Source organism: Drosophila obscura, unplaced genomic scaffold (genome assembly GCF_018151105.1).
Source record: "Drosophila obscura isolate BZ-5 IFL unplaced genomic scaffold, ASM1815110v1 contig_25, whole genome shotgun sequence".
Taxonomy (NCBI): Eukaryota; Metazoa; Arthropoda; class Insecta; order Diptera; family Drosophilidae; genus Drosophila; species Drosophila obscura.
In genome coordinates, this window is record NW_024542812.1 from 381,254 (window position 1) to 400,355 (window position 19,102).

At 47.3% G+C, this 19,102-nt stretch overlaps 1 protein-coding gene and 1 long non-coding RNA gene across 9 annotated transcripts; one reads left to right on the top strand and one right to left on the bottom strand.

Moving 5' to 3' along the window:
* Positions 1-8: 8 nt before the first annotated feature.
* Positions 9-18,970, bottom strand: LOC111080982 (paired amphipathic helix protein Sin3a). Of its 6 annotated transcripts, none has more exons than XM_022376884.2 (12): positions 18,453-18,968; positions 10,503-11,474; positions 9,092-10,437; positions 7,356-9,019; positions 6,793-7,093; positions 6,343-6,718; positions 5,384-5,952; positions 4,979-5,308; positions 4,699-4,905; positions 4,410-4,628; positions 1,405-1,851; positions 9-1,331 (listed from the first exon to the last, which is right to left on the bottom strand). In XM_022376884.2, the coding sequence occupies exons 2-12, from the start codon at positions 11,017-11,019 to the stop codon at positions 786-788; spliced, it is 6,522 nt and encodes a 2,173-aa protein (XP_022232576.2). In that variant the 5' UTR covers positions 11,020-11,474; positions 18,453-18,968; the 3' UTR covers positions 9-785. The 6 variants fall into 6 exon arrangements, with proteins under 6 accessions (XP_022232576.2, XP_022232577.2, XP_022232572.2 ...); XM_022376885.2 differs by having other exon boundaries at positions 5,384-5,934; positions 6,793-7,105; XM_022376880.2 differs by having other exon boundaries at positions 6,793-7,105.
* LOC111080984 lies at positions 14,689-16,876 on the top strand. 3 transcript variants are annotated; one of them, XR_002608568.2, is made up of 3 exons: positions 14,872-15,007; positions 15,088-16,349; positions 16,471-16,876. It is a non-coding gene; the product is annotated as an uncharacterized LOC111080984 (long non-coding RNA). The 3 variants fall into 3 exon arrangements; XR_002608569.2 differs by having other exon boundaries at positions 14,689-16,367; XR_002608567.2 differs by having other exon boundaries at positions 14,689-16,349.
* Positions 18,971-19,102: the final 132 nt, after the last annotated feature.

Sequence of the window (19,102 nt, forward strand, 5' to 3'; positions counted from 1 at the left end):
GGCTTGGAATCATCGTTTGAAAGGCCATTTCACTTTTGATAAACTTTTTTAATCTGCTCATTACGTTTTTACAACTTATGTTTAGGGATCTTAAACACGTAGATATCTATAAAATAATAGTATTCACAAGGAATTGTACAAGGTTTGTGTGTGTGTGTGGCGGCCTTTGCTGAATTTCCTTTTGTATAAAAATACGTCACGTCACGTCACACATTGGTAAAAGTTAAAGATTAAAATCTTAGAGCTCTAAACAGACGTGTTTTGAAATCTACTAATTGCTAGCACAACTCTTCACTAGTTCCGTTTGCTGTGCACAAAACGCTTAAGCTTTAGCTTTAGCTGCATGTGTATATACTATATATATGACTTATCCATGTGGGGCGGGGCCTACAAGATAGGTTTTGTTAGTGGGTAGAAGGGGCTTTAGGACTTAATTGCTACCTCAATAAAAAGAAGGCGCCTCTATAAAAACAAATCGCGCTCTGCCATAGGTGGAACTCTAACGCTAAAAGTTATGCAAGTTAATGTAAGCCTAGAAAATTCTAGTCTAGGAGCAAAACGCCTATGATTAAATGACTTTTTGTACAAAGTGAAAAAGAGCTTTGTTTCGATGAAATATATATCCAATATCCAATGCCACGCCGGACTGCGACTGGTATCACATTTAGAATCAAATTTGTATATTGAATACAGACAAATCTTCTATTCCATCTTTTTTATCGTCATATGCAGGCAGCGGCAGCATCTGACCATGCTCCCGCTCCTGTTGCTGCTGTCCGTTCCGGTTAGCTCTCCATGGGACGCACCTGCTGCAGTGACTCGGCGGCATTCGTGTTCGCTGCCGCTGCTGCTGCCGCACTGTTGCAATGCTGCTGTGGGGCAGTGGGGGTGGAGGTCGAGTCCGTTGACAAAATGCTGCTGCTGCTGCTATTGGCTAGAGGATGGTTGGAAGACATGGCGGTGGCCAACACACTGGTAACCGATGATGATGTTGTTGCTGCTGCCACCGAGGCATTTGCAGCGATTGCTGATGTCCCCGTTCCGCCCATCATACCACCAATTGAGCCGCTGCCGCCCGTCGCATTGCCGCCAAGCTGGATGACTTTGTATCTCGTGTACACACGATACGGGGTCTTGGACGTATCCTTTTGCTGCAGCGGCTTGGTCTTGCAGGTGGCGCCCCAGCCACTGGCGTTGATCTGATCCGCCGTCTTGCCCAGCAGCCAATCGCTGCAGTTCTGCTGCAGTTGCTCGCTGACGTGCTGCTGCAGCCAATTGTTGACGTAGGCCTGATACCGCACATATTTCGCCTGCGTGACGCGGCAATGACTCTGTTGGGGAAACAAAAGGGAAATGAATTACATTCGTCTCTTCTGCTGCTAGCCGTAGAGATCGATCACTCACCTTCTTGGCACGACGCACTGCATCGTACTTGAGTAGCTTGAGATTCTTGCTGGTCACAAAGCATCGGCCGTTGCTGGAATTTGTGGTGATCTCGTCGCGATCGTTGAATGCGTATTGCTCGGCCAGGCCCACCTGTGGAGTGCCCAGCCTCTCCGGCAAACGCTTGCCCCAATTGTTATTGTTGTTATTATTATTATTGGTGGTGGTGGTGGTGGTGGTGGTGGTGGTGGTGTTGCCGCTGCTGCTGCTGGTGGAATGGTTGGCATCGCCGCCAGAGCCTGCCTCAGCAGCGTTAGTCGTGGTGGTTCCTGCGGCTGCCGCATGCTCACTTCGGCTCCGCTTCTGATCAAATAACTGGCGCACTTGCTCCTCGTGCAGCTGCGACCGGCGCTTGTTGCGCAGCAGGAAACGCGCCTTGGGTGCACCTCCTCCACCTCCTCGCGCATGCTGCAATGAGAACACGGACGGGGCAACGTTTAGTCTGATTGTCCATAATTATGGCAATTGCCGGCAGCAATTGAGGGGCAATGCAGCATGCTTCCACAGAGAGTTTTATGAATATTACTTAAAGCTGGATATGTATGTTTATGTGTGTATGTGTGTGTGTGTGTCTGTGTGGGGGTGTAGGGGTGTGTGTGTTTAGCACTATTAACAATGAGTATTAAAAAACAGATGGAAGGAAGGTATATGGAAGGAGAAGGGTTGAGGGAAAACAAAGATGAGTCAAACAACAACAGATGTAGGTAGAGGGTACCAGGCCAAACAAGCCAAAGATCGACACGTACACATTTACGGATTAACTGAATCACATTTACATAGTACACATATAGTAATACCAACAAAACTCAACTCGAAAGTAAACTTAATCTTAGAGCTACGTCTAATCAATTGAAATGATGAGTAAGTTCTACGATGCGACGATCACTTACCTTGCTTAAAGCTTAATTAAATTACTGAACCTGCTTGCTTTGCTCTGCACTAAACACCCCATTCCCCAGAGGCACCATCGAACAACATCCAACATCCATTGCCTCTCTTCACTTTCAATAATTGCAATTAATTAATTAATTTATAATAGGCTGCTGCTGCTGCTGCTGCTGCTGCTCCATATATATATTTCTCAATTTTCACTCTCCGGTAATATCCACATTTGGTGATTGTATTTTGTATTCTGTATTGTTTATGTTTTGATTTCATTTACAATTATGGTATTTGCAATGTATTCGTTTGTGTGTGTGTGTGTTTGTTTGTTTGTTCTTAAATGCCTAGATATAAAAAATTGTTACCGAACTGTACTGTTGTTTATAATTTAAAATGACATTTTTGGCGTTGTACCTTCCTTTACAAAATTAGCTACTAAACGTTTACACTTAATTACATATGTACTTTGACGCTAAATGTTATTTACAATAAAAACACGATAATAAATATTTACATATATGTTTGTGTGGTGTTTAAAAAGCCCTCATATCGAGAACTACTCAACACTGGAACTGAAACAACTTCACACCGCAATCGTATATCCTTTTCTCACACCTCCATCCGCCTCTCACATCTCTCTCATCTGACAACACACCAACACGCACACACACACACAAACACAAATTCTTTAAGCTTCACCTTTCCCAAGAAGAATCGCTTCGCGACACGACTGACCTATTGACCTCCGAGATAGCACTAAGGAGACAAACTCAAGGCATAACAAAATTAGAAACAAATGCAAGCGCGTGCCTACGTTTATAATTATTGTTGTTGTTGTTTCTGTTGTTGTTGTTTCTACTATTTTACATTAGGTATGCTGGCAAAAGAGTATATGTATAAGAGTTTGCTTGTCTATGCATCTATGTATATATGTTTTTGTGGTGTGTGGTGGCTGGTGGGTGGGTGGTTGGATGGCTGGGTTGGTAAATGCTACATTTATTTAGGTGATAATTCGGTTTCTCATTATTATTGTTGCTTGTTATTGCTTGGACGAACGGTTCTTTACATTCTTACGCATGTGTCGGTGTGGGTGTGGGTGTGAGTGTGAGTGTATAAGTGGTGGTTGTGGTAGTGGTAGTGGCGGATGTGTGATAGTTATGGGTGAAAAAGGTTGTTGATGGTGTTACGGTTGGTTATTGCGATGTAAGTTTTGGTATTTTTTTGTTTTGTTCTGGTAATCAAAAAACAAATTCATTTATTACTATTTCATTTTGCAATATGACTTTTTCTTCTTCTTATTCAATGAAATTATCAAAACTATTTTGTTATTTCAAGCCTTGGAATTGACCTGGTACGAAAAAATAAATCGGAAAAAATGAGAGAAAAGAATGCAAAAAAGCATTAATTAGATTAGTGAATATTTTCTTGTTCTTCTTTTTTAATTTCTTTTTATACATTTTTGTTTTTTTTTTTTTTTTTGCTGCATTTTCAATCGATTTTATTTATTGATATGTATGCGAAAATGTGGGCGATTGGCAAAAGTTGGCAATTGGCATGTTGATAAACGATATCAAACGGAATATAGTCGAAAAAGAATATTGAAATTAAAAGAAAAGTATTTAAACAAACAACAACAACAAAAAATGTGTGCAACCCGAGAGGCTAGCAAAACGAGAAGAGAAAAAAAACATGAGCGTGTGCAACGGCGAAAGGCGATAGACAAATAGATAGATATATAGATACAACACAACAGATAACAGATGTAACCAAAACTGATATATACAGAAGGTGTGGTGGGTTTGTGTTCTGTAGTCGGTCCATTAGTTTGGGTCTGGGTCTACGGTCTAAACTATATTTGTTCAATGTATTGGGGAGGGGGGTATGGTATGTTATGTACAGTGAAAATTATTCAAATCAGAACAGAGGAGAATACGAATCGTGAAACATAAATAGAAATGAATAACAGAATACACAAACAACATGGTTAACCACTCTTCCTTCCAGCACACACGCAAAGGGGCTCTGGTTCTGGCTCAAATGCTGCTGCTGATGCTGCTGCCCAGTTCCTTCTGACCAACACTTACCTCGGCATTTTCATCCTCCTCCTCCGTCTTGATGTCCGACTCATCGACAATGTTCTCGCTGCTCAGTGCCGCACTATTCCCACTGCCACTGCCGCCGATACCCGGATTCGCCACTCTCTCAACGTATTTGCTGAACTTCTGTGCCTTTAGCGCCGGCTTATCCGCCTCTTCGGGCTCAGAGTCGAGCAGCTCGATGGTGACGCGACAGTCAATTTTGTACTGCAAGAGAACAAAATTCGTTGCGTTATGGTATTTGGTGGCTGGCTTTAAGGACTAACGCATTACTTACAATGTACACCTTGAAGCAGTTCTCTTCGTTGAACATGCTCTCCGCCTTGCGCTGATATGACATCTCGCGCTCAAACGTTTTGTGGGCATCGCGACAATAGCCGCCAGTGCTGCCGCGTCGCTGTTCGGTGGCATACAACTCCACGCAGTCCAAAGCGGCTCGCTCAGTGACGCAGTACTGCAGCTGGCGAACGGCGTTCGACACAACCTGGCGACAGAGAGAAAAACAGACCGAGATTAGCAACTGAAATTATCCACGAACTAGATCCAACACAACGTACCTTGTCCAGGGTAAAGGATACGTAAGCGTAGATACCAAACATTTCACGCATCGTGTCCTCGAAGGTGTTCGAGTCCATGTTGCCGTCCAGGACATTCTTGAGCATATCCAGAAAGGTGGGATAGTAGTCCTCCACTTGAACCTCAGGCTTGGGCTTAAGCCGCAGCGCCGTGGCGGTGCTCTCTCGCCGATTCACCCGACAGCGCTCCTCCTCGATGGCCAACAGCCGTGCCCGCTCATACATATGATGCAGACGATCGCAGAGAATCGCGTGTAGGCGCAGGAACAGATACCAGTTGTTGGAGGCAAAGAACAGCGAGTAGGATTCATCCTGTAGATGGGTAACAATATATGGGTTATGGTTATAGATCAACGAGTCCCCTAGTCTGGTCTGGTTAAAACTCACCTCATGCTGGCCCTGAGCATGCTGTGGCAACAGCTTTGGATGGACAAAATCAGCATGATGCTGCTCTTGCTTGATTTCCACATCGCTGGGATTTACTGCTGCTGCTGCTGCTGGGTCTTGTCCTGGTCTTGGACTGGACACTCCGCTGCCTGTGCTGGTGGTGGTGCTGCCTGCCTCATCTCGGTTAGACGGGGGCTCATCCTTTGCCTTGGACTCTGATGCTGCTGCCGTTGCTGCCGCAGCTGAAGATGTTGATGGCGTTGCATCGTCTGAAGCTGAACTAGCTGGTGTCGCCGTCGTCGTCGTTGTTGTTGTTGTTGTTGTCGTCGTAGTTGATGATGCTGCCGTGACTCCTGATCCCGTCGTCGTCGTCGCCTTGAGCTCATCAGCTTCGTTTTTAACGGCTGCCGCTGCCGCCGCCGCACTGCTGCTGGTGCTCGCAGTGCTGCGTGCAGGAGATCCGCCCTCGCTGGGCGATCCCTTGGCATTTCGAGTCACCGAATCGGCTCGACTCAGCGGCGAGTGGTCTACGTCCATTTTGTTATTGTCATCTGCCAAAAATGGAAAGGCTAATACATATATGGGGATTCGAATATACGATGTGGTGGTGGTGGTGGTGGTTCAGTGGGTGCATTCCATTTGTGTGGTGTTAATCAATTACAGATATCGTTATACATATATGATTTTCATTACGTAATACGAGTAGTTTTGCGGGTTGCAGGTGTTTGTTGTAGTTTTTTTTTTTTTTAATAATAAAATGAAAAAGAAAACGAAAAAAACATTCACTAAATTAAAATACTATCGATACAAATTAAATAAACAATAATCAATAATTAAAGTGTACTTGAAATTAGTGGAGGTTACAACAACTGTTGGGGGTTAGTGTTCAGAACTCTACTGGGGTTAGTGGGTTAGTAAAGGACAAGAGAAAAAGGGAAACAGGGATGTACGAGACTCACCGTCATCGCGCTCATCGTCGCTGAGCGGCTGTCGCGGTGCAAAGAACAGATCAGGCACAAATTGTCGTATGATCTGCTTAATTTTCTGCTTCTCCTGCTTTTGTATGCCCGTCTGGCGTTTGACATGATGGATCAGCAGATTGGCGGCATCGTCCAGTATGGTCTTGTCCTTGTAGGGCAGCACAAGATGCGGCCCCGCCTGCTCCATGGCATCATCCTCCTGATCGTGCCGCTCATCGTACAGCGTTTCGATCTCATTGAAGAGACTCTTGGAGCGGAGGGCCTTCATATCGTTGGGCTTGAAATTGATGGCCTGATGGTCAAGCGACTTGAGATAATACTTTTCGTTCTGCTCGCGCCACTGCTTGTTGAAGCCCTAAAAACGATAAAATATATATTTAGATCTATAGCTGAGAGTGGGGGGGGGGGGTACTATCTTTTCGGACATACCTTTTGTGCATCCCGCCATTCCTCCTCCTTGACTTTCAGCCGTTTCAATATAATAGGCACAGCCACCGAGGGATTCTTCTTCATGCCTTGGATTATCTCCCCCGACTTCTCGCCATATATCCGATGGATGGCACGCTGGTGTATCGTTTGCGATGTGCCGCCCAGTGTATCATCCAAGTGGAATTTGGCCAACTCCTCGCTGGACATGCGCGACATCTTCTTTTGGACACCTTCCAGCACCTGAATGGTGGCGCTGTTCACCTCGATGACCAGATCTAGCTCGAATCGCTCGTCCTCCGTTCTGTGAATATTCCTTTTGTTTAGAACACGTGCGCATCGGTTAATTCAAATAAACGAAAGCCAAAGAAACAGAAACAAGAGGATCCAAGAAAACAAACAGAAAACCAGAGAGAAGTGGAGAGGAGAGTGGGGCAACACCATGAAATAGGTCCCAAAATGAAAAGAGTTATAGCAAGAAAGAAAACCAAAGCACCATAGCCACCCATAGAATTTTTTGTTGGGACTTATTTCACAGTGGAGGAGGAGAGCTGCTCCCTGCTTACCTGTAAATCGTCTCCTCGAATTGCGTTTTGCGTGACGTGACAAATGTGGAATCCTCACTGGCCCACGTCGGAAATGAGACCCACTTGTCGTTGAGCACCTCACGGCACAGGGCTGTCCGGCCGCTGCACTTTTTCGGCACCGATGACTGCGGCAAGGCACAATAGGAGGCGCCGAGTCGCTTGCACGCCGACAGATCGACATCTTGTACATATTCAGCGGCCGTGGGATGATTGCTGCCCCGTTCGCGGTCTCGGTCATGGGAGCTGCTGTTGCTGCTGCCGCCCTGCCGTTGAGTGGCCGCCAGGGGCATGCCATCGATAAGTCCTCCGCCTCCTGTTGCCCCCACCTGACCCTGGCCCTGGCCCGAGCCAACGGGTGGGCCCAGAAAGTCGGTGAACCAGCGCAGCAGATCGGGAAACTTCATCAGGAAGGGAGAGACGAGTCCCAGTAGTTCCGCTTTGGACACAATTTCCTGATTGAACAGCGTCAGACATCGCAGAAAGTTGTCATACACCTCGGGACTGCGCAGTGCCTTGCGTACCTTATCGAAAAAGGCCGCATCCGAGATGGTGCACTTGCTGGATGCCTCCGAGAAGCTGACATCCCTGCAAAATGGCTTGGATCTCTTGGCCGGCGGTGGTCCGCCGCCCCCTCCGCTTCCATACAGGCCACCATCATCGCCTACGCCCTGCCGTCTGGCGGCGGCTGCTGCTGCTGCAGAGTTGTTCTGACCCGCATGATGGCCAGCGGTGAGGACGGTGGTCGCCGCATAACTGATGCCCGGCGAGCTGCGGTCCAGAGAATTGTCGGATAGGTGCGGCAAGGATCCAATCCCCGAGGACAGGCCATAGCTGGGCGACTTTTTTGCATTGTGGCCATGGTGCGAGAGGCTCAGGTTCTGCGAGTGTCCACCCACATACTTCTGTACATGATGATTGTTCCGATGCTCCTTCTCAAAAGCCACCATAACGCTGCCTCCGCCGGCGCCAGCTCGTATATTGGCGGCTCCAGTTGTCGTCCCCGCCAAATGATGATGGGCCACGCCAACTCCACGCTGGTGCGACTGCTGCTGCTGTTGCAGGCTGGCTGTCGACACACCGTGATAGTCCTTCTCAAAGAGTAGGTCATTCCGTTGCGAAGCAATCACATGGTTCTGCTGCTGCTGATGCTGATTGTTGTTGTAAGTCTTGATGCTGACGCTGGTGTTCACCGCCGATAGATTGCCAATGGCCGCCGCATGGGCGCTGCTGTCGAGCGTCTGTGGCAGCGTGCCCCCACCACTCAGATGGAGCGGCGAGCCAATGCTGTGCGCTGGCGAGGCACTCGACATGGTAATGTGTGCCCCGCCACTCAGTGTGGCCGTGGTACGCTGCTGTGGTTGCTGCTTACTGTGATCATTGAGGTGCACCGCCGAGGCCTTGGCCATGTACTGGCCGCCGCCCGACGACTGATGATTGGTGGCATCGGGCAGGAATTGTCCGAATTCGCGCAACAGATCCTCATCCTGGCCAAAGAGCTTGGCCACCTGTGTGTAGACCTCCTGTTCGGTGAGCATTTTCCCTTGATTGAGGCTGCCCTCCTTCATCACCTTCTGCTCCTTCTGGTAGGCATGGAGAATCTCCAGGAATTTCTTGTACTTGGCCGGCTGGTTTTGGAACCGATTCTAAATGGGATGAAATATACAAATTAGCAATCACTTTTCGACTCTTCCCATCCATGCTCCATTCTGTCTCACCTTGATCTTATTTACATAGGTTATGGCATGATTGAACTCGACTGGCTGATTCTGCTGGCCCGTTTCGCCCAGGAATATCAATTGATGCGCATGCTGGATGTGATGCAGATTGTGCTGGGCACCCGCTCCGCCACCAGCTCCGGCACCACCGTGTGGACTTAGTTCGCTCAAGGAATTGGGAGTGGGCGGACCACCACCCACAACAATACTGCTGGCCGCTGCAGGAGCCGCCGACGCTGCCACCACCTGACCGGCGGTTGGTGTGATTGTGGCCCGCTCTCGATCCCGCGAGTAATTCTGTGGCATGTTGTGCGCCGACACGGAGATGCCCCCTGGCGTCTGTCCTCCAGCCACGGACACCGCTGGCGCTGGGGAGCTGGTCACGCTCACATGAACATGCCCTGGGGACTGAGACTGCGGTGGAGTGGCCTGCTGCAGGGCATGAATCGTGGTCTGGGTGAGCGATGCACCGCCATGGGTCATCAGATTGACAGCGCCTGCCGATTGGATTTGTGCCACGGCTGCCGCAGCGGCAGCTGTTCCGGCCGCAATAGCTCCTCCTCCTGCGGCGGCAGTCAGTGTGGCCTTCACGTTGTGGCCGGCGCTGGCCAAGGGGCTGCTGGTGCCGCCAGCTATCATGTGCACCGTCCCAGTGCTGGTGGGTGCACCAGGGGGAGAGGGCATCGATACCACCGGCACCGAGCAGCCGAGGGCATCGGAATGGATCTCAATTTTGTAGCCGGGCGGCAGAAACATATTGAAGCCATAGATCAGCTCAGTATGGCCCTTGAAGAGCGTCGAAACGCGCTCTATCACCCCCGGGGTGTCGATGCAGTGCGACTTGAACTCCTTCATGATGTCGAGGAAGTTGTTGTAGATCTGCGGCTGGTCCGCATACTGGTACTTCACCTGGTCCAGATAGCTGAGGGCATCCTCTACCTTCAGACGTGGTGTGGCATTTCCTCCTCCTCCACCAGAGCCCTGTCCCTGCGGTGGTGTACTACTGCCCCCTGCCACAATATTGCCCGACTGTTGGGCAGCAGCAGCACCAGCTGAGGGTGGTGTCTGGGCCGTCTGGGGCAGACTGCCAGGAGTCTGATGTTGAGCCATCGATGTGAGATTGCTGACGGCACTGGCCGCGGTCTGTGTGCCGCTTATTGTACGCTGTCTAATGGTGCTGCTGGCCGTTTGCGAGCTGCTCGAGACTGTCTGGGCATTGGAGGGGTTAGCGGATCCTCCAACTATTCCTCCTCCTCCTGTTACATGAATCTGCACGGTGTTGCCACCGTCCGCCGTTGTGCTTCCCTTGAGAGTTCCTCCAGCCTGGATAGAGGCCACGCTGTAGGCTGCAAGCGAAGGAAATGCGTTCAGTATATGTAGTTCTCGGATTTCTTTCAATTTTTCTACTCACATGTGGTATACTGCAGTGTTTGTGTGCCGGCGCTGCCAGTGGATACAACTACTCCTCCCCCTGCTCCTCCTGCAGCACCAGTTGCTCCTACAGTTCCCACTCCCACTCCCACTCCTACAGTGGCCACCTGGGCTCCTCCTGCGCTGGTGTTGATGCTGCTGCTGGTGCTGTCAACAATTGAACTAGTTGTTTTCAGATTCGTTGCCGTCGGCGTGGTGGACGGCAAATAGGCTATGGTCTGGGCACCGCCATGCTGTGGAGTGAGGATGCGATGGTGTATGGAACTGATGCCGCTAATGGTGGCACTGTGAGCACTTGGCACAACTGTGCCAATGGTTACGCCTGTGTTTACGCCCACGGTGGCGGAGCCTCCAACACCGCCGACACTGACGCCGGAAGTAGGACCAACGCCAACGCCGACGCCAGCGACTCCAACTCCAACGCCGACAACGCCCGGAGCTGGTGGGCCAGGACGTGTCCCGAACTGCACCTCGTCGACACGGGTGCGTTTCATCATCTTGTCGTTTCTCTGTCTGTTTGCTTGTCCTTCTTCCGTGCGGCTCTTCGCCTTTGAGCCCGTTGTGGTGTCCGATCCGGTCCCGTCCCTGCCTAAGCACAGGGATGCTGGATACTGGGATGATACTGGGTGGTGTTCCCTCTCGCCCTCTTGCCGCTCTCCTATGAGCGTATGTAGTATGCAACAAACGGTCGTGGTCGCAACTGCTTTGACTGCGGCTCTTGATCTTGAACTGCTCGTGAGTGCAACATATGTTGTCTATGCATTTGGTCGCCCGCTAGCGGCAAATGCCCTGAGGTTCTATAATTGAGAGATTGTCAACAACGACGGCGACGATGCGACGACGTTGTCCGCTGATGCTGCTGCTGCTGCTGCTACTCTTTGCTTTTGCCACGTCGTGCGTGGTCGGTCTCTCCAGCACTGTTGCTATTTGTATCTTAAGGTAGGCGAACGAACTGTAAGAAAAAGAATGCAAACAATTAATAAATTTTTTCTTTATAACCGAAGAAATACCAATAGGAAACCCCCAGTTTCATGATATTTTCACATTTCAACGAAATGTTTCCAAACCACAAAGCAACAAACATTTTAGTTTGCGAGCATCACGAAATTCGTTTGCCATATCGCAAAAAAAAAAAAAACACACACACTATAGAGAGTCGAAGAACATTTGTTCCTTTGTATTGGGGTTCCGTGTTTGATAGAAAGAGCCCACCGCTGGCCCGCGAGGGAGGGGGCAATAACAATACCGAGTATATAGAAGGAGAGTTGCCAACGCTCTCTTCTTAGGCAAGTATATATATATATAAGTATGTATATACAAACATACATATGTACGTATGTAGATACGTGCAACCGGAATTGGGCGCGCGCTTTGTTATTGGTTTTAGCGGGTACAGTAAAGACTTCCTAGGCGAGCTTTTCTTATGTACGGCTTGTGTGAGCGCATGGAAGGTGCCAAATGCCCCATGCACGACCTCAGAGCTTGCATAGAATCCACTGGAAACAAACACACACACACACACACGCAGACAGAGCATATCTATATATACGTACATGCCAGAGGGGAGGGAGCGGGGCTTGCTGGTATACATTCTGTATCTACTACAGCTTACAAGAGCCAAATGCTGCAGCAGTGGCAGCAGCAAGCCACAAATGCAAAGGTGGTGGCGGTGGTGCAGCCATATTAGCGGGAGAGAGAGAAGAGAAGAGAGTGAGAGAAGAGACTGTCAGCAGGAGAGAGCGCAAATTTGTTGTTGAGGCGCAGTAGATGGCAGATTTTTTCAAAAGGTATTTTTCACCCGTTTGGGGCCAGCAACAACCCGTCACACACGTACCGTACACACACACATAAAGTATTTGGCGGGCATTCGAGAGAGGAGAGCTATCGCGAGAGAGCAAAGTTGCGCTGCGGCGCACAGGAGAGAGAACGGAACTTCGAAGAGAGTGGTTAAGTGTAAATATAACTTGAATGAAAGTGTATTTGTGCGCGGGCTGAGGCAAATCGAAACCGCCTTGAGGATCAGCATAGCCACCCACCCACCCAAACCCCATTTGGTTGCCTCAGCGTTTGTAAACAAATATTGAAACACTGTACAGCCGCACAAAAGCTCCGAAGCTTCCCACTCTCTCACAAGTCCTTTGGATATTCGCTGGGGAAAACGAGCCCATTTGGTTTGTATGCGTTTCCTTTACTCCTTCCTACATATATCTTACACTCTCTCAATTAACGTGTGGCACTTTTTGTTATTGTATTTGAATCCGCCATCATCGGCATTGCCAGTGCATACCAAACGTACCTACATACATATGTACATATGCATGTAGGTATGTGTGTGCTGCGTGTGGCTCTGAGCGCGCATTGTGGAAGAGCTCTGGGCTCCAACACAAAATTGGGGCGTTCATGGCAGCTGTATATGTGTGCGTGCGTGCGACTGTGTTGCTGTGTGCTTGGGGGAGACATGTGGGCAAAATTTTCCCTCCATTTTTTTTTGTTCTTGTTCTGCTGCTCTATTACGTGCACACGAACATTATCTTATCTGTTTTGTTAAGTGTATACATAGCACAGAATACGCAGCACAAAGGAGAGGGGCAAGAAATATGCAAAAATTGTTAATCACTTATTTTCTTTGCACTGTCTGGCATCACAACAATCTAATCTTGATTTGATTCATTTTTCTCTTATTTATCGGACAGGGAGCCACCGTTATATTAGTAGTTTTTAATGCACAATATTTAATATTTGGATTTTTTGTTACTTTCTCACTTGCACACACACACACGCAAACACACACAGCCGAACTACCGCTGCTCTATTAATAAATTTCGCAAATAAAACATATGGATGTAGAGAGAAATATGTACAAAATAGCTAAGGCATATATACACTCGTACTATAGTCATAGAAGAAAGCTGTGTAAAATTGAAAGAACCGAAACGAAACGAGACGAGAAAACGAACCAAGAACAACAAACAAGAACAAGAGGACTGGTGTGAAGAGGAAGAGCCAAAGATGTGAATAAGGAGAGGCAGAGGCAAAAAATGATGCTCTCATTGTGTGCGGTGGCGGCGCTCCGTGGAGCTCTGGGGCCGGGGCCAGCCAGCCAGCGCCAGCGGGTTATATTATTCAGTGTTGGGGAGCCATTAAAATGTTCGAACACACACACACTACATGCGAATGGCGCATCAAAGCAAAAGTCAAGATAAGCGCACGAACTGAGAGGGAACGAAAATAAAACGACACACTACGTTGAAAAAATACAGTCAGTTCATAAGCAAGCCAAAAGCAATGGTTCAAACTTGTATATATGTGTGTGAGTCTCTCCTCCGCCCATGTGTGTGTGTGTGTATGCATGTGGATTGCTGTGCGTATTGTGAGCAGCAGCACAAACAACAACCACGTCGCAGTCTTTTTGTCTGTTCGCTGTATATATGTATTCGGTTTCTCTATCCCTCCGAGTGTGTGTGCGTGTGTGTATATAAACCAATTGAAATTGACCTAACCTAAAAATGTTGTATTTTTCACAAGTTTTAGCTGCTCGTTTGCCACTACCAAAAGTTGTTTGATTACACCAAGTGCACTTGAAGGATATTTCATATTCATGGTTTTGTGGACCGCCCCACCTTCCCCGCGCATCGTTCAACTTACATCAGCAACGGCTGGGCTTCTCATTTGCTTCGGCTGTGTATATACTCGAAATATGTGCATATGCATGTGTGTGTGTGTGGTGTGCCTTTATATTTACTATAAACTGCCATTCGGTTGGGCTTGTTATTGGAAACTTTCACGTTTTACGCAGTATTTTGCACTTGCAACTATTTCCCTCACTTTTCTACCATTTATCACCTTTTTCTTTCTCCAAAATAGAGTTTTTCCGTATAATCGAGACTTGAAATATCGCTGGGCCGTTTTTATTCAAATTTTTTTTGTCACAACGGATTGCTTTTTGTTTGTACCGCGTTTGCACTATTCTCTTTCGTTTAGATGATTGTTTTTCTGTGAGTTTTTACAGATATTCACACAGTTTTGGCGAGGAAACGTTTTTCGTACATCTTAACGCCGCCGCAAACATTTTCGATTGAAACGGCCAGCAGTTCGTCGGAGTCAGCCTGCTGCTTGCGACGGGGCAGAGAGACAGACAGATAGAGAGAGAGAGAGAGAGCGTAGTGGCCTATGTATGCGTGTCTGTGCGTGAATGTGTTGGTGCGAAGAAGCAACAAAAGAGCGCGAGAGAACACAAGTCAGACAAAAAGAGGAGAGAGAGAGCCAGAGCGGAATAGAGGGAGTGTAAATGCGCGCGCGCAGTGTTGCTTTGGATTGGAATTCATTTGCCGTCCCGTCGCTTCTGTTGCTGCCCATGAACATATCAAATAGGGTGGCAACGCAGCAAACTACGGACACTCGGGCGCGCATTAAAAATGAGAATCGTTGCCTGTTTTCTGTTGCTGCTGTCGCTTGAGAGATGTGAGAGGAGAGGCAATAAAAAAAGTACATAACAGATGCCCCCCATGTACTTGGGACACACATATATTTGGCCCGCCTGGGTTCTTAACTGCAGTCTCTTTCAGTGGAACCGTGTGCGAGTGGAAGGAAGTTTGCTCCATGCTCTTGCATGCTAATGGACTCTGGGGTCTACAGTCCACCGATTGAGGCGAAATAAATTGAGGAAAGAAAAGATCGTCGTGAGCAGCGGCAAATGAGAAAAATAGCGCTTAGAATTTGGATAAGTAACGAATGTTCAGAGAGTCGAGTCGGATGACTGGGAAGCTTACGTAAGTGCAAAAAGCACCAACACAGTTACGGTGCGAAAGAGCCGGCACGAGAGCTTGCAAAACAAGTCGGATAATACAGGGTGATCATGGCAACATAACCCAGCGATACCCTGTTTCGTGTTGAGAGCGTGGAAAAGAGCGAAAAGAGACCCATACACAGAAAAATGTGTACTGCGGCGGTGGCGACGTCGGCGTCGATACTCTGTACATAATGAAATCGACAAAACTGAAAATCAGAAACCGAACGGACTACAGAGCAGGCTACAACTCTGCCACGGTTACACTTTGCGGCGGCAGCAGTGGCGGCACATATACACCTACTACAATCCACACCTCCACATCCACTTCGCTCACGCACACAGGCCCACACAAAACGCACACTCGCGCGTATTCGTAACCGTCTGGCGTGTGTGTGCATGTGTTTGTTTGTGTGTAACGTAGAAAGGCAGCAAAGTGCATCTCACCATGACAATGGCGGTAGAGCCGCGGCGGAACCATCATATAGTCGTCGATGGCCACCAGAGCATACTCTTCTCGTCACCAAACCCAAAAAACACATGTTGGAATCTCAATTTGCCTCTGGAAAAGGCAGGGAGAAATAAAATCTGTACACGCGAAAAATCTGACGTGGAATTGACTGCTGCTGGGGGTGGTGGTGGAAATGGAAACCTTGCAATTATCGATTATTTCGCTCATTGCGCAATGCAGACCGGACGGACCCACAAGCGAGGGAGAGCGAGAGAGGGAGAAGGAGAAGGAAAAGAGAGAGTTTAAGGGAGCGAGCTCGCTCTCGGTGGCACCTGCTATGCGGGAACGCACAGCCACTGTCGATGGCTAATGCAAATCAAGTGCATCCAAAACTTGGAGCAGCAATACGAAGCTCCTCTCTACTCTTGTCGTCGCCTCGTCTGAAAGTTCAAAGTTCACTTGCAGCTGGTGCAGCGCATGTCTAGGCCCAAGCCTGCAGTCTCCCCACTCTGATGATTGGCGCAAAAGGGACAGCCACACTCTCTGTGTGCCGCCCACGCGCTAGTTTGTGGTTCCAGTGCTGCAGGAAGGTTTGTTTGCCTTTCCAGGTATTATTGATGTTCCATGCATACGTACATAATATATATGCCGAAACATCAGTCTGATGCCAGGTGGTTCCGTGCTTTCTAATTATCCGTGTGCTAATTTTAGGTATTCGATGGAGAGTGTGGCCACATACCGACGACCAGGCCGAAGCCCCTCGCCGAAACATTACTAGAAGACACGAAACAGTCATTAAAAGCTCCACCAACAACATCCAGAACAACCAAAGCTGACCACAACACAATTCGTAAATCTGATTGGGTTGCACCCATTTTAACAGGCGAAGAGATGTGCTACTCGTCGTGCATGCATATGCAATAGGGCCAGGCCCGCCCCACAGTTTCTAATTTCATGTGTGGTCAGCAAATTATCAGATATTTTCGTTTTGTCACTTACGCCTGTGGTTTATGAGAGCCATGTGATGCTACCAATTATAACTCTTGACAAGATACCATTGCAATTGCAGCGGAAGAAGGAGCTGATTAGATGTTAATCAATAAGAGAGTTTCATAAAGACGCAGACAACAATTTGCTAATGTTAGTGGAGGATACATCTATTTGATGGATATACTACTTGTAACCATGACAATATTGGGCGCCATCGAACCCCTGACTGAAAATGTATAAAATTGTTGCAACATCTAATACAGTACTCGAAGCTCTTAGCAATGTAGTTTCTACCATAAAGTTCAAGATTTGTTCCTTGGCCTCTGGCAATTGCAAAGACAATGGCAAATTGCAGGAAATCGTCTGCGCGGCAAGTGCTTCTCGCTCCAAGCTGAGAGGGCAGAGATCGCGACGAGACCACCAATCTAGGCCCAGGCCAGAGCAGAGACCCAGGCAGGCATCTAAAACAAATACTGAGAAATGTAGTGTGTGTGTGTAAGAGTGCTGTGTGCGGTGGAGAGTTAAAAAAAATGAAGTGCGCCAACTGGTAACTTGTTTTTCAAGTTTTCAAACAGCCAAAAGCCCAAACCAGACTCGGACCCAGTCGAAACTTGACGCGCGCTTCATAAAGAAAATTGGGGGAAAACGTCTTGTGACGGCCGCAAGGAAAGCACAAAAGAATGCATTTATACAACCGTGTGTGTGTGTGTGTATGCGTCTCTCTCTCTCAATCAGCAGAGCAGCAAGCTTGATTTCAACGAATTATTTAATTAGAACTTACACAAAATCCCCAACTAACTGAAGGCTAAGCGCAGTGTGGATCACCTTGTAGCACACACACACACACACACTTACACCACGAAGAACCCGAATATATGTAGCTGGGAGAAGCTGCCAACTTGTTTTTATTTTAAACATAATAGCAATTAATATTTAATTATTGATCAATCGGATCTGAGTTATCTGCAATATTATTTCAAATAAATATAGTTATTTTAAATACCATTTAAAACCAGTTGGCAGTCTCCCTTTAAATGCAACAATAACAAAAGGTGAGCGCGCGGTAAACTCTCTGCCTCTGTTGCTCCCATACTCAATGCACGTATGTGTTTTGCTATTTTCAACATCTTCCTTTCCTTCTTATTTGTATTTATTCGAAGGCATTGTGTTTTTGCTTTTTAATTTTACTAAATCAAAGACAATTAAAAATGACTACACACACACGTGCCAACAGATTGCGGAACTTTAGTTTACCTATACATACAGATGTTCTACGAAACGAACCGAACAAAAAGGCGATAAGAAATATTTCCACAATACACACACGCATGGAACTCGCGTTATTAACAATTGTAACTGCTTTTTGCTCGGTTCAACAGCAATTTATCGGTAAATCTTGCCATTGATAAAGGAAATTCCACTTCTAACCTCAAAGCAAATAAACTGGGCTGTGAGGTAGGGTAGACAATTTTGTACGCTCCATTCTCATCCTCAAAAAAGGCCAACTGCAGCGAATGCATTATTTTTAAATAATTAATGCCAATGGAAGTTCTGTTTGCCGCCTATCGTAATCAGTTGGGACGAATTGAGGTTAGGTATGAACTTCTGGCACCCCACTCACACACACACACACACACACACAAGAACAGGGAGCATATACACGCACACAAGGGCGCGCATTTTTATATTTTTAGTTTACATACCTGAATAGTTTAAAGGCTGATTTTGTCACAGGTTGGGGCTCCTTTGTTTGTTTCACTTTCTTACAATCAGCCAACGGATGGGATGGGGTTTGCTGGATTTACAACTTTTATCTAGGTAGGGGGGCAGGGGAAAAGAAGCGCGTGAGCTTGCTGCTGCTTCTTTGCATTTGCGTTGCCACAAAGATACACATGCATGTAATTTCAGCACAGCACAGCACACACTCCCACACCCCACACACAAATGCACTCCGAATCGATTTTATGCTGCCCCAAAACACCCAAGACTCTTTCTTTATTGTATGCAACACTCGTCTCGTGCTTCAGTTTTTTGTAATTTTGTTGTAATCACAAACTCGCGTCTACTACATAGATATCATGCAAATATAAATATGTATGGTATGGGTGCCATGTGAACAGAATCTACATTTGTCGAGAGGGATATCTTTTCGCGCGCTGTGTATGCCTTTAAGTGCGAATTCTATGTTGACTTTATGTCGATTTTATGTTTATTTAATTAGTTTTCAGACTAGTGTGACCGCGGACTTATTAATAAAATATACCGCCCTGGCCCTCAGAAATATAGCAAAATATACCGTAAATATACCGAAAAAAAAAATAGCGTAGCCCACTTAACCCCGCTCCATTTAAAC

What these genes read in the sequence shown, in the direction of transcription:
- LOC111080982 (XM_022376880.2), bottom strand. Translation starts at nt 11,019, where the DNA reads ATGATGAAACGCACCCGTGTCGACGAGGTGCAGTTCGGGACACGTCCT. An exon ending in ACTGCTTCAAGGTGTACATT is followed by an intron (nt 4,629 to 4,698) that starts GTAAGTAATGCG and finishes GTTCTCTTGCAG; the next exon opens with TACAAAATTGACTGTCGCGT. An exon ending in CAGTGCGTCGTGCCAAGAAG is followed by an intron (nt 1,332 to 1,404) that starts GTGAGTGATCGA and finishes TTTCCCCAACAG; the next exon opens with AGTCATTGCCGCGTCACGCA.